General features: G+C 35.7%; 4 protein-coding genes across 4 annotated transcripts; 2 read left to right on the forward strand and 2 right to left on the reverse strand.

Annotated features, from left to right (window-relative positions):
• The first annotated feature begins 7153 nt into the window (after window positions 1–7153).
• On the forward strand, window positions 7154–7738 carry LOC150023174 (auxin-induced protein 6B-like). Its single transcript, XM_090297381.1, has one exon. It carries the CDS (start codon window positions 7266–7268, stop codon window positions 7536–7538), a length of 273 nt encoding a protein of 90 aa, XP_090153507.1. The 5' UTR covers window positions 7154–7265; the 3' UTR covers window positions 7539–7738.
• Window positions 7739–7840: 102 nt separating this feature from the next.
• LOC150023175 (senescence-specific cysteine protease SAG39-like) lies at window positions 7841–10161 on the reverse strand. The gene is made up of 2 exons (XM_090297380.1): window positions 8657–10161; window positions 7841–8570 (listed from the first exon to the last, which is right to left on the reverse strand). Exons 1-2 carry the CDS (start codon window positions 9093–9095, stop codon window positions 7978–7980), a joined length of 1032 nt encoding a protein of 343 aa, XP_090153506.1. The 5' UTR covers window positions 9096–10161; the 3' UTR covers window positions 7841–7977.
• A 954-nt stretch (window positions 10162–11115) lies between these two features.
• Window positions 11116–11654, forward strand: LOC150023176 (auxin-induced protein 15A-like). The gene has a single exon (XM_090297385.1). It carries the CDS (start codon window positions 11214–11216, stop codon window positions 11490–11492), a length of 279 nt encoding a protein of 92 aa, XP_090153511.1. The 5' UTR covers window positions 11116–11213; the 3' UTR covers window positions 11493–11654.
• An 834-nt stretch (window positions 11655–12488) lies between these two features.
• Window positions 12489–13206, reverse strand: LOC150023177 (auxin-induced protein 6B-like). The gene has a single exon (XM_090297382.1). The coding sequence runs from the start codon at window positions 12989–12991 to the stop codon at window positions 12719–12721; it is 273 nt and encodes a 90-aa protein (XP_090153508.1). The 5' UTR covers window positions 12992–13206; the 3' UTR covers window positions 12489–12718.
• Window positions 13207–14915: the final 1709 nt, after the last annotated feature.

Below are 14915 nucleotides of genomic sequence, written 5' to 3' on the forward strand. Positions count from 1 at the left end.
TTCCTTTGTTGTTATCTCCATATGTTACATGGCCATCTGTTTTTGAATTTTCTAATTCTTCTTCTAGTGATTTGACACTGTTTTCTAATTCTTTCTTTTCAAACTATTTATAGCTTTCAAATATTTGTCAAAGCATTTAAAACAGGAGAGTATTCAGTTTGAAAATCATTTAAAGCACAATTAACTAACAAAATAAATTCTGTTTAAGATTTTCAAACAAACAATCGATTGATTTCATGAAACAATCGATTGTTTTGGTTTGACAACAAGTCAACTAACCAAAACAGTTTTCAACCTTTTCAAAAACACCTAAGTGTAAAACAATTGGTTGTTTCGACAAAACAACATGTTGTTTTCCACTTAGTTTAAAAAACACTTTAAACATAAAAGATGTGAAAACACTTAAGCTTTAAATTCAACAAAGAGTGGATTACAAAGATAAACTACACAGATCCTACTCTAAAACACATCAACAACTTCAAGCAACTTCAGCCTTCCATCAAACACTAGGATTAGGATTCTTCAAAGCTTTTGATCACACTTGTTTCAACAGGATCCTCATGATTCATTGCTTTGAATTGATGGGTAATGATGAGAGTGAGAAAAGCGGGTTTTATTTCCAAGTCCTTGGCGGTAGCAGGTATTGCAATACTAGAAAAATGCCTTGGTGCTTGTTCTTCTACCATGTTGCTTTCTTCCTAAAACATATTAGTGGAGAAAAAAAATAGTGTATTTTTTTTTCTATTAAAAAAATTAAATTAAATAAATTCAAAATAAATTTGAAGATAAAAATAAAAAAATAAAAAAAATCTGGAAAATAAAATAAATAAAAAACAAAATAAAACACTAAAATGAAGTTAGGAAAAAAATAACAAAAATATTCATAAAAAATATAAATAAAATAATAACTTACGTAAAATAAAAAATAAAAACAAGATAAAAGAAAACAAAAAAATATGAATAAATATAAAACAAAAATAAATAAAAACTTAAAAATACAATAAAATAACTAACTTAAACTAACAAATAAATACTATAAGTAAAAAAATAAATATAGAAAATTATAATCCTAAACAACTTACTTTAAAGATACTACGTAAACTAAATTTACGTAAAAATAAAAACTAATATTAGTAATGATAAATAATTAAACCAAATAAATAAAACTACGTAATTAAACCTAAAAAAGAACTAAAATAAAAACAAAATCAAAAGAAAACTCAAAATAAATCTGAAAATAAATAGAAACAAATAAAATGAAAATAAGAATTAAAATAATAACAACAAATCCAAAAATGAAAATAAAATCAAATGAAATAAAAACAAATCTGTTTAAAACAAAATAAAAAAGTAACAACTATAAACACAAAATTAAAATAAATCAAAATAATTAAAATATTCACAATATTTAGGAAACTATACTCAACAAATTAAACCTGTTCCCGACAACGCGCTAAAAACTTGATGACTTTTAGTGCACCACGTTTGTCAGAAGTAATAATTGTCCCTAAAGACGGATATCGATTCCAGAAGTAACAGCGAATTAGGCAGTACAATATTCGCTAAATATAACACTAAAACAATAAAAAGAGTTTTGAGTTGATTATATTGGCACTGATTAATAAGAAAACAAACAAAGAATTAGTTGCTTTAATTGGAAAAATAGGGATTAGGTTTCATCTTTCTTACTCTCATGTATTTTGATTAGCATGTCAATATTAAGTTCTTTGATTGAAATTGATGCCCGTATAAAAATCATTTATATCGATTTCTCGCATATAAAATCCTTAAGAATGTCCCCTAACTATCGTTCCCTCGCATAATTATAAGAACAACTTAGAACGAAGCTCAAATGTTTAATAACAATTAACATTTCAAGTCTATTCCTAATACTCAAATATGTTAAGTATTGTTGTTTAGGTCCAAACCCTAAAACTACCTCTCGGTCAGATTTAGGATTCTCAATTTGTCACGGAAGGTTAAAAGTAAAACAACAATACCAATAATCAATCAAGAACTAAGAACTGAATATTAATATATAAGATATCACCTTAATACATAAGAGTTCGAGCAAATTACTCTCAATCCCAAAGGGTAGAATTAGCCACGCATACTTCTTGCACCTTCCATTCTCCCTATTGGGTTACAATTCACTCTATGGTGTTTTCCTCTCAATCTGGCACACTAGGGTTGAACCTTAAGTGATAAAACATATAAAAGCTCAATCTTTCTTTGCATCTTTTTCCATTCTGACACCTTCCAGCTTTCTCTTTTTAGCTCAATTATTCTCCTTTACTCCAAATTTTCAATCGTCCCTAAAAATCTACAATTAACACCAAATTTGGGAATAAAATGCTCTTATTCAAATTAAGCTCATAAAAATGTAAAAAGGTATAAATTCATAAATTAGGAATTATTTTATATAAATTAGCAATAAATTCTCATAAGTGCCTATATTTTAATATGAAATATTACTGAATTTAGACACTTATCACCAATTAAGGCCATTCCTCGAGCGTGGAATGTGGCAAACCTCAAGTTGTATTTCAGCTAAGATATTCTTGCTTAATGCTTTCTTTTTGAACAATGTGTGATAAAATTGTTTTTGGAAGATGATGCATTTAGCTTTGTTGATTTATCTGAGTTGGCACATGATAAGTCGACCTAGCTCGGTATAAGTACGAGCATAGGCGTTCTGTGGGATTGATTTGTTTGTTGATTTGCTTAAGCACAACAAAGGTAAGTTCACCTAGCTCGGTGTCAGCACAACAACTCGAGTATAGGCGCCCCGTGAGTAAATGATTACCTAGTGGCAGGTAAGAGAAGGGCATGTGTACCAAGCAGGAGAGCACGTCATCTCGACCCAAGTGTTTGGGGGAGGTCATCTCGGTGTTTGGGCACGAGAGGTAAGTCGTGAGCTCGGCTCAGGTGTTGGTTAGCCCAGAAAAGGTAACATAAAGGAATATTTTATCTGTTGTGATATTATTCTGAAGATAGAAGATGAAAAATATATTTTATTTGTTGTGATATTATATTTTATCTGTTTTGATATTATATTTTTATCTATTGTGATGTTATTCCAAAGATAAATGATTATTATCTTTTAATCTGTTGTGATATTAGTCTGAAGATTAAAGATATAATTATTATTGTTTAAATATGTTATCATATTATCATGAAAATAACGGATATTTAAGAATATGTTATCATGTTATTCTGAAGATGAAATATATAATTATTATTGTTTAAATATGTTATCATATTATCATGGAAATAACGTATATTTAAGAATTTGTTATCATGTTACTCTGAAGATAACCAGAAAGATTAGTTATCATTTAAAACTGTTGTGATAGTGTTATCATAATCATGATCTCTCACAGTAGAGAAGTTATTCTTGTTACTAGTTATAGAGCATAGTAGTGAAAAAGTACATGTCTAGAGGAAAGACTTGGTATTTAAGCACGTCCATTGGTGACCCACCTCTCTTTCCTAGGAACTTACCTGGTGTACTAGTTCACGATCTACAACATGCAACAAAGATTAACTATCACAAATTTTCCAGAACTCGTGTGTCGAGAATGACAAATGATTATGTCCCACAATAGCTCGACGGTAAAGGGCAGTACAACATCAAACTTTTATACCATGCAGGGTCATAGAAGTGTTGGACGACGAAGCCTATCGGCGAAAAGTCAAGCCATTGGAACCATTCCTCTAATAGGGACATCGCGGAACAGGTACGCTGACCCTTGGCTTAGAGACAATCAGGATATGGGCACCCCTGATCGCAGCTCGCCACCTTTGTGGCTCGAGCACCCGAATAGGTACATAGCGACTCTCAAGTCGCAGCTCGCCACCGTTGTGGTTCGAGCCTTCGAACAGGTACATTGAGACTTAGGTGCGCTGACCCTTGGCTCAAAGACAATCTGGACATGGGCACCCTGATCGCAGCTCGCCATCGTTGTGGTTGAAGCCTTCGATCAGGTACATGGACTCTCAAGTCACAGCTCGCCACCGGTGTGGCTCGAGCACCCGAACAGGCACATAGCGACTCTCATGTCACAGCTCTCCACCGCTGTGGCTCGAGCACCCGAACAGGTACATAGCGACTCTCAAGTCACCGCTCGCCACCGTTGTGGTTTGAGGCATTGAGACAGGCGCAGAGCAACTTAGTCTCTTCACTGAAACAAGTTCAGCTTGAGACTAGGGCCTTGTGTACTGGACAGGAACTCGGTCCTCGGTCTTGGACCGGCTACTACTCGGTTCTCGGGTAGGGCAGAGGTCATCTCGGCCATGGACTAAGAGTTAAGCTAGCGGTGTTGGGCCTGTTTGGTTAATGTGCCTAGTTTTCTAATGTTGTGCAATGATTTAAATTCAAGGTGCATGTGTTTAAAGATAAAATATAAAGAGATATTTTATAAAGATATATGATAAAATATAAAGAGATATTTTATAAAGATTTATGATAAATATAACCGAATGTGGCCTGCAATTTAGCACCTAAAGGTTATTGGTGCATGTGGCAGGTGGTTTTCTGTTAGAGATATAAGATAATGTGCTTATTGTCAGTTAATATTTGTTTATCTCAAGTGCAACTGCTACATGTGCGGTTATAAAAAGGGGCTGAAACCCTAGGAGAAGGTACGCTGTTTCTAACGCATGGCTAACACTTTACTAAGCATTATATTAGATACTTCTTGTTTCTTATAAGCCCTGTAATGACTTGATCGTCGAAGTGCGATCGGTCGTTAGGGCGCCCTCTGTCTCAACAGGAACAACATCCAAACATTAAGGAAAGCACGAGTTCCACCACGAGGCAGATGAAGTCCGAGCTCGCTTGCAGAAGTCTACCGGCGACCGAGTCAACCGGCAAGAACATGTGTATTACAAGCTCTGCTTCCAGCAAGGATTCCCACTCAAATCTTGCACGCCTCCACCTTAAACACTATCGCCAAACCGAATCTTCCCACTCACCTACCTCTTCCACCTTATGCCCCTGATTTAAAGACAAAGAAACACAATCTTGGGAACATTGTTTTGAGATTAGAATTTCCAACCCACACATCCTCCCAGAACTTTACTTTGTCTCCACGTCCTAATTTCCACCCAATTTCATTAAGAAACCATCCATCTCCTCCACCCTCCCTACAGACTTTAAGTAAGTCTCTCCACCACCAGGATTGTAGTTTCACTGGTGTTTGTTAATGTTGTAGTCCGAGCCATACTTCACAACCAACATATCCTTCCACCTCCCTTTCTCATCCGATATATAACGCCATCTCCATTTAGCCAGGAGGGAAGAATTAAACTTTCGGATGTCTTTCAAACCCAGACCACCCTCCTCTCTTGGTTTATACAAAACTTTCCAGCTTACTCAAGAGATTGACTTGTTCTCCTTCCCCCAACCCCATAGAAACCTCCTTTGGATACTAGTGATGCTTTTACAAACCGTATCCGACACTCTGAACAGGGATAGGTAGTAAAGCGGAACAGAAGTAAGGACATATTTGATTAGACAAATTCTCCCTTCCATGGATAAGAATCTCCCTTTCCACACATTGGGCCTTGATTTTAAATTGTTTAGCACCGGCTCCAAGAACTTTTTCTTCCTTGGATTTCCTCCCACTTCAAGCCCCAGATGTTTAAACAGTATTCCCATCTGAGCACAGTTCAAGGTCTTTGTGTAGCAAACAAGAGTATTTCTAGGGACATTGATGCCTATTAGTTTTGACTTGTGGAAGTTAATCTTCAAGCCTGATGCTAACTCAAACCCCCTAAGGATTCAGAGTCACCACATTGGTGTAGGAGTCCTCACAGAAAAACACAGTGTCATATGCAAACTGAAGGATGCACAACTCAACCTCCTTTCGACCGATCTTAATGCCAGAGAGTAGACTAGCCTTAACAGCTTGCCTTACTAAGTCGGCCAAGCCTTCTGCTGCTACTATGAAGAGGAAAGGAGCTAGAGGGTCACCCTGCCTCAGTCCTCTAGATGGTTTAAATTCCTCCGTAGGGCTCCCATTAACAAGCACACAAATACTATGGCACTTTCCACACATCCTCTGATCCAACTAATCCACTTACTGTGAAACCCCATCCTTTGTAGCATATCATAAAAGAAAACCCATCTGACTGAGTCATAAGCTTTCTCAAAATCCACCTTCAGACACAAACCACTTCTCCCACGCCTCCTTAGATCCTCTACCGCTTCATTAGCCATAAACACGCTATCAAGAATCCCTTTGTCCTTTATAAAACTCGATTGACTTTCATCAATAATTGAGGGTAGGACATTCTTTACTTTGCCAGCCAGCACCTTAGAGATGATTTTGTACATAGCACCTACTAGCGATATAGGAAGATACTGCTCAAGCCTTACAGAGTCCCTAACTTTAGGAACTAAAGTTATGAAAGAAGCATTGCACCCCTTCGGGATAGAACCTGTTTCATGAGCCATAGCTGCCATAAGATCTTCTTTTAGAAACTACCAACTTTTCTTGATGAAGTTGAAGTTGAATCCATTAGGTCCAAGACTCTTTGAACCTTCACATTGCCACACCGCGTCCCTTACTTCTTTCTCGGAGAGCTCCGCTAATAGGCTCAGATTGTCTTCCTGAGATAAGGATTTAAACTCAACCACATCAAGTCTTACTCCAAAATCTTTCGTTGGCGGCTTATTCTTTTGTATGAAAATAATCTCTTGATTCACTTTCCTCCACTCCTGTAGTCTTCCTAATAAAAACCTTCATGACCTACAACATTGTAGAAACTACAAATGTAACCATAGAAACATATATAATGATCTATGATATTTAGGTATCCCTTGCTTTATAATTCATCACCAACAAAATATATTCCAGCTGCTATAAAACATAGTGAGAAAACATGTTTACAGCATGTCTATAAAATTATGGAATACCGACTAATGAATGAACCACAGTTAGGATTCAGTTTTGTTACAAGTGGAGACTTTATGTTAGTCACTGTTTAATGAGGTGGGGTTTCACACGTCCATTCAACTCTATCCTTGATAGAGGCACGGATGACAACACCATGTGATATCTCATGCGTATGCCCTCTATCCTTTAACACTATTCTTTTCAGGGATTTGGGTTTCCTTCCCACACAATCGTAAAAACTATATATACACTATCCCTTTGTCTTCACAAACAACACATGCCATTGCAAACCTCAAGCTTCAACACTTGGATTCCTTCTTTTAAGATTTGGGATTCTTCTACTTCATTCAATCAAGCACAACAATGGGTTTTCGATTACCTGCTATTCGACGAGCATCATTCACAGCTAGCCAAGCAGCTTCAAAATCTTCAGAAGTCCCAAAGGGCTATCTTGCAGTGTATGTTGGAGAGAAACAAAAGCGGTTTGTGATTCCCATATCATACTTGAACCAACCTTCATTTCAAGGCTTGTTGAGTCAGGCTGAAGATGAATTTGGATATGATCATCCCATGGGTGGCCTCACAATTCCTTGCACCGAAGACGTCTTCCAACGTATAACTTCTTTCTTAAATTGACAATATATTTCACTCTTGAAGACTGACATAGATTAGTGGAGAAATTTTGTACAATAGGCATCTCCTCATCTTGTAAAGTTTTTTCCCTTTCTTGAGAAAGTGGGAAAAGAAACAGAATGACAAAATCAAATTGTATAATTCTTTTGTTTATATGGCATGAATTCAATCACTAAAGCAGCTCCTCCGTATTTTCTATTTTAGTTTCAGTCTGCACTTTTTGCTTTATGGATAACAAATTTTCATTACTACTTTTGTATTTAGCTTCCTTGTGTCGTGGTTACGATAATTTAGTTTGTATTGTATCAATCTTTTAAGTCATAACCATGACTCCTTTTTCATTGGATAAATTGATTAATAACATACAGGACCAACAGCAGAAATCAATGGTGAAAAAGATACCTAGAATTGAAAATAGCTTAACAGGGTCTAAATTTTATAATTATGCAGTGGGGTACGATGCTTGCATGGCTATGCCACACAGTCCTTCTTCAGAATCTACACCCCTTTGCATCCTAATGTAGCCTTCTTCACCCCACTCAGTTCCCCATGAGTTCTTAACCAACCAATACTCAGTTCCATCATCGCTGACGCCATATCCCACTGCAGTGACACCGTGATCCAACTCTGTTCCACATGAACCAGTGAAGACACCACTCTTGTAAAATTGAAAGTCAGAGCCACTAGCATCAATTGCTACAGAAACTGGTTGATTGGTTACAGCTTTTTGCAGTGCCTTCTCATTGTTGGCTGGGACATCCTCGTAGCCTCGAATGGTAGCTGCATGACTAGATGCCGCCTTTGCATTGCAGGTTCCATCAATGCCCTTGAAAGGGTAATTGGCTTCAGTATTGAGTCCGTTATTTTGGATGATGAATTTGAAAGCATCATCCATAAGACCACCTTCACAACCTTGGTCCACACCCTTTGTGTCACAATCAACAAGTTCTTGTTCAGACAAAGAAATCAATTTTCCAGTGGTGAGTTGATGAATTCCTTCTGCCGATGCAACAGCAGAAAACGCCCAGCAACAACCTACAATGCAAAGTAAATTAATAGTTACATAGTAATGATTCAATGTAATTTGACTTGACTTGGGAAATGAATTATCCAGGACTTACCACATTGGCCTTGGTCCTTGACCGGTGTTACCGCACCCTTTTGCCTCCAATCCACTGTGGATGGTACTGATGTCACATTTTCGTACTTAAAAGTGGTTGTCTTTATGATTGAGGAACACATGTGCCCCTTGAATCTATTTCTTGGTGCTATGAACTCCTCGTTGGTGAGGTCTGCAAATTGATTAATGGCTAGCTTGTAAGGTTTATTGGCTGCATTGTTGAAGGCTTCAATGTAATTCATATTTTGCTTGAATATCTTGAAACGCTTTTCCTTTTCTTGAGGGTCCTTGTAGACTCTGGAATAACGAGCCATCCATTCCTCATGCCTCTCATAGATGGAGGCATCTTGCAGAGTGCGAGATGTGACTTGTAAAGCGCAGAACGCCATGCAGAAAAGCATTGCAAGTGAAATATGACACAAATGAATTTTGGTAACCATGATGGGTACTGTAGTGTGACAATTATGGGAACAAATGCTTGAGGTTGGCTAGTGAAATGTATGAAAAATATATTGTGTTGTGGTATTTATAGTAAAGATAACTTTGAATGTTAAACTAATTAATGTGCTTGTTTTCAACTCAAGCTCTAAGAGCACAGTGTACCTCTGAAGAAGTTTTGTATGTATCTGGACAAATTATTTGTCTAAGAGTGATAACGTAGAGGCACTGACATGGCAAACGATGACAGAGTAGTTTTCAAAGGAATGCCTTGCGTGTATCGGAAATTTTTGGAATTATAAAAATCCAGCTTTGACACTTTTATTGTTTCATCTCCATGCATATTGCCAATGCATATCAAAATCTAATAAAATTATATACATGTCATCCTGAGTGAGCCACGCATACATTTAAGCTAAAAGGCATGAGGACCATAAATGAATCAAAGAGAAAAGTAGGAAGGCACAGGTGTTAGAGAGAGAGAAAATTGAATTGTATGAAACAATTGTAAATCATTACAATGACACAGAAGGAAGGTTTGTGTATATATAGTATTGACAGAGTGCGGTTTAACCACACAAAGAAATGCTCTAAGAAATATGAATTTGTCATTTGAATGGTCTTTCCCCTCTCTTCCTCAAGAAAGGGAGATCTCTACAAGTTGAGAAGACGTCTATGTTACAAAATGTCTTCATTAATCTATGTCAGTGTCCAAAAGTATACTACTATTTGTCAATTGAAGCAACACGTTATACGTCGAAAGACATCTTCACTGCAAGGAGTTGAGAGACCACCAATAATGGGATGTTCATATCCGAACTCTTCAACAGCTTCATTCAACAAGTCCTGAAATGAAGGTTGATTCAAGTATGATAAGGGGACTACAAACCGCTTCATTTTCTCTCCTACATAGACTGCAAGATAGCCCTTTGGCACATTCCCTGCTTTTGAAGATTCTTGATTTGTTGCAAATAATGCCTTTCGGATAGCATGTAAACGAAACCCCATTGTGTTGATTTGGGATGAGAATAAGCTCGAGTTTTGAATGCTCTAGGATGTGAATGATCTGTGTTGATCCTATAAATTAGCCATGAATATATAGAGAAATGAATAGATAAGACCCCATTGGCTGCATGAATTATTGAAGGAGGGTTACGCAATAGGAGTAATTGGACCAATTGAAAGACAAGGGCACATGGTGTTGTCTGATTAAGGTTTAGTAGTTGCTGTCTGTCACTGTGATACTATTTGATGATACATCCAAGAGATATGTAGTTTTGAATGGAAATGTCAAACATGAGGTTATCAGGTGTGTTGGTTTTTTAGAATATTTCAGAGATTATCTTTGCTAACAATTACATTTATAGTAACTGCAGTAACAAACTCTTAACTAATTTTATGAGCAGTTACCTAGAAATATTAAATCAACAATTAAAACAGAATTAAAACAGAATAACAAACAGTTAAAAAAACAGAATTTCTAACAAGGTGGATAATTTGACGATCATTATCGCAATGCACTCCCACTCAGTTTCCTAATCCCTGAAAACGACTTCTGCGGCAATACCATGTGATATTGTTTTCTTGAGTCATCTCATGGCCAACTGTGAACATTATATGTAAGGTTTGGCTCTGTCCTATACCTCATAGCTCCACTGTGATAATAAGAGAACCAACGCTGAATAATTGTCCATATCACAAGGCATTATGAATCACATTTGATGTACATTAAATTCTAAGAAACACAGCATGATATTTGAATAACCCACCACCCTGAATAAGCTAGTGTCGATAAGATCAAATTACACTTCTTTTTCGTAGATCCAAAAGGTGGGTCATTTCTACTATGTACATGCTAACATGATACGTTGATTATTAAGAAAAGTCATCAAAGACAACACCACATGCCATGTCTCTCATTTGGTCCCATGAGTCCTATTTTATTTCCCTCCTTCACCAATAATTCAAGTAACCAATTCATACTTTTTGCATAATCTTTTATCTGTATATATATTCACTTATTCAAGCATTTAGGATCAATACAAATCATTCACATCCGAAAGCATTCAAATTTCCCAAGACTTCTCTTAAATCCGTTATCTTCTGAAATCAATACAACAATGGGTTTTCGTTTACCTGTTATCAGAAAGGCCTTATTCGCAGCAAATCAAGCATCTTCTAAAGCAGTGGATGCACAAAAGGGCCATCTTTCAGTCTATGTTGGAGAGAAAATGAAGCGGTTTGTGATTCCCGTATCATACTTGAACCAACCTTCATTCCAGGAGTTGTTGAGTCAAGCTGAGGAAGAGTTTGGATATGATCATCCAATGGGTGGCCTCACAATTCCTTGCACCGAAGATGTCTTCCAACGTATAACTTCATGCTTGAATTCACCTTAAATCTCACACTTTAGGAGACTAACATAGATTAGTAGAGGCATTTTGCACAATACGATCTTCTGAGCTTCTAAACATCTCCCTTTCTTGCAAAAGAGGGAGAGAAACCGAATTACAAAATCTTTGTATATAATTTTTTTAATTAAATTGAATTCAACAACTCAAGCGGCTCCTGTAGTTTCATTTTTAGTTTAAATCTGCACTTCAATCTGTATGACCATGCTTCAGTTCTGTTTAAAAGCAAGACTTTATACTGATAAGAAAAAATTCATGTACAAGAAAGTAAATTTTATCAAGAAATATACACATCATCATTTTGTGAACTTTATGAAGAAAACAAATTCAAAGCACGAGGTAGTCATTGTTAAAGCAGGTGAAAAATAAAATTGTGCTTTACATCAACATTTCTTCTTTTATGAATAATAGAGGTGGCCTACTCCAGTTACGAAAGCTTTCTCTTATATCATTCATGAATGCTATGTCTTAGTGTATGTCTTTAGGAACTATGTTCTTACAATGCAAGAAGCATAGGTTTAAAGTTATCAAACCAATAAAACAAGAGTCCTTGGAACAAAAGGGTTTCTTCATTTGTATCACAATTGTGACTCACGCTGGTATATACGTATCAAGTTAAATTTTGTAATGAAGCTGTTGTAAGTATATAATAAAACAAAAAAAGCCATATGTACAAATCTGTCCCTTCTAATCTATTTGTATCTCCATCAGCAAAATTTGCAGATCATTCAAAGTCACATTTCGCACTTCTTCCCCTTGTTATTAATCAATTTATCCAATGGAAAAGAGTCACAGTTATGACTTAAAGATTTATACATATCATAACCACAACACAAGGAAGCTAAATAGAAAGTAGTAATGAAGAGATCCAGAAAGAGAGCGGCAATTGAATTCCGTGTGAAAGAATTTTTACTCAGTTCAATTATGCATAGCGGTGTATGTATCATTGGCATAGTATTGTTAATCAACCAAGTAAATATAAGCTATACGAAATATGAAGTTCTGATTCCAAATGTTTGTCCATAGAAAAGGAGATGTTTACATGTTGATTGAATTCATGGCATATAAACAAAAGAATTATAGAATTTGATTTTTTCATTCTGTTGTTTTCCCTATTTCTCGAGAAAGGGAAAAAGGTATACAAGCTGAGGAGATGCCTATTGTACAAAATTTCTTCACTAATCTATGTCAGTCTTCAAGAGTGAGATATATTGTCAATTCAAGAAAGAAGTTATACGTTGGAAGACGTCTTCGGTGCAAGGAATTGTGAGGCCACCCATGGGATGATCATATCCAAATTCATCTTCAGCCTGACTCAACAAGCCTTGAAATGAAGGTTGGTTCAAGTATGATATGGGAATCACAAACCGCTTTTGTTTCTCTCCAACATACACTGCAAGATAGCCCTTTGGGACTTCTGAAGATTTTGAAGCTGCTTGGCTAGCTGTGAATGAGGCTCGTCGAATAGCAGGTAATCGGAAACCCATTTTTTGTGCTTGATTGAATGAAGTAGAAGAATCTCAAATCTTGAAGGAAGGAATCCAAGTGTTGAAGCTTGAGGGTTGCAATGACATGTGTTGTTTGAGAAGACAAGGGATAGTGTATATATAGTTTTTAAGATTGTGGGAAGGAAAACCCAAATCCCTGAGAGGAATAGTGTTAAAGGATAGAGGGCATAGGCATATGTGATATCACATGGTGTTGTCTTCAGTGCCTCTATCAAGGATAGAGTTGAATGGACGTGTGAAACCCCACCGTATTAAAGAATGACCAACATAAAAGTCTCCACCTATTGTTCATTCACATGGAGAATTTTTATTTGTCTTTTTTGGACTTCCGTTGAGATGAAATACGAAGATGTATAATATGCACCAAGAGATCAAAAGAAATGCTAAAATAATAACCATATTCTTCGGAAAAGATCAAAGTTGAGAACTTTGATTAGAAACCCAATCAACAGCGAAAAAGAAAAGAAACCATAAATGCCTCTCGTAAATTCGATTTATAAATGCGGCTATGTAAATAGCCGCATTTATAAATCAAAGTTACGAATGCGGCTATATATATAGCCGCCTTCTTATCTCTTCCATTTACAAATGCGTACTCATTAAATGCGGTTATATAGCCGCCCTTATAAATGTAAAATAGTCGCACTCGTTTTGCTTTTCTGCACCAGTGACCTTAGACATCAATTGGAGGATATTAAGAGATAGAAAATCCTATAGGAGGCATCCATCAAGGAGAAACACCCTGAATCTTCTTTTCTTGTTTTGCATGTTTGTAATAGCCAACATGAATGACTAATTCTTCCTTAATCTATTCAAACTCTTATGTATTGAGGTGATATTGATTTATAATATTTAGTTCTTGATTGATGATTGGTATTATATAATTTTATTCTCAAAGCTTGAAAGTATTCATGATTTTGATCCTTAGATTTGACTTGAAAGGACTTTTAAGCATCTGACCTAAATGATAATGCTTAACATATTTAAATGCTAGGAATATATTTGAAATGTTAATTGCTTTATAACATCTATTGTAATGATAAAGAGGTTTTATAAATATGCAAGGAATCGATATTTAGAAGACTCTCTTAATAATTTTGTATGCGAAGAATTGATATGAATGATTTTTAATTTTAAAGTACGAATTCTTAAATATTGTGAATATTTTATTATTATTTTTTATTTCCATATATTACTTGATTTAAAGTCTATTGTTCTAACCAATTCATAGAATGTAGACAAATGTGTATATGGATCCTCGTTATCCTCATGGTCCATTGCTGTAAATTGATGGATACTTAATAGATTGAAGAATGTAGGTTTCATCTTCAAGTGTTCTTTTAGGCTGTGGTGGTTGTTCTTCAGCCATGTTGCTTCCCTACTGAAAAATTTCAATGTGAAGGATAGAACTGGTTATGGATTCTTCTCTAATTTCTACTTGTTTTCTTTTCTCTTTTTAACCTTGATCTTCATTGCTTCCTTTTCAATTTATGATTGATATTACAATTGGTCTTTAGAAACCTATCCTCTTAATAGCATATAAGACAACTCGCTAAAGGATTAACACAAGGAGTAACTAGAAATAAAAATTCATTGCTGCCTTTTCATGCTTAGCCTCGCCTAAGTTAGATTTTCGTTATACTTATTACTTCATGCTCAGGATGTAGAGATGAATTAGTATGAGTAATAAGGTATTTGCGTGTGTATTGTTAGTAGTTGTGTAAAGGAATTTGCAATAAGGCAAGAAAGTTGTTATTTTCATACTCAAGCTAGCAAAACCTCACTATATGATGTGTGTTAAGATAAGTTAAGGAGTACATAACGCATTTGTAAAGGTATCAAAATAACTATACATGACAAAGCAAGTCAATGACGTAAAATGAGAAAAAGCAAAGGTACTAGT

Source organism: Phaseolus vulgaris, chromosome 11, assembly GCF_051622355.1.
Source record: "Phaseolus vulgaris cultivar YP4 chromosome 11, ASM5162235v1, whole genome shotgun sequence".
Taxonomy (NCBI): Eukaryota; Viridiplantae; Streptophyta; class Magnoliopsida; order Fabales; family Fabaceae; genus Phaseolus; species Phaseolus vulgaris.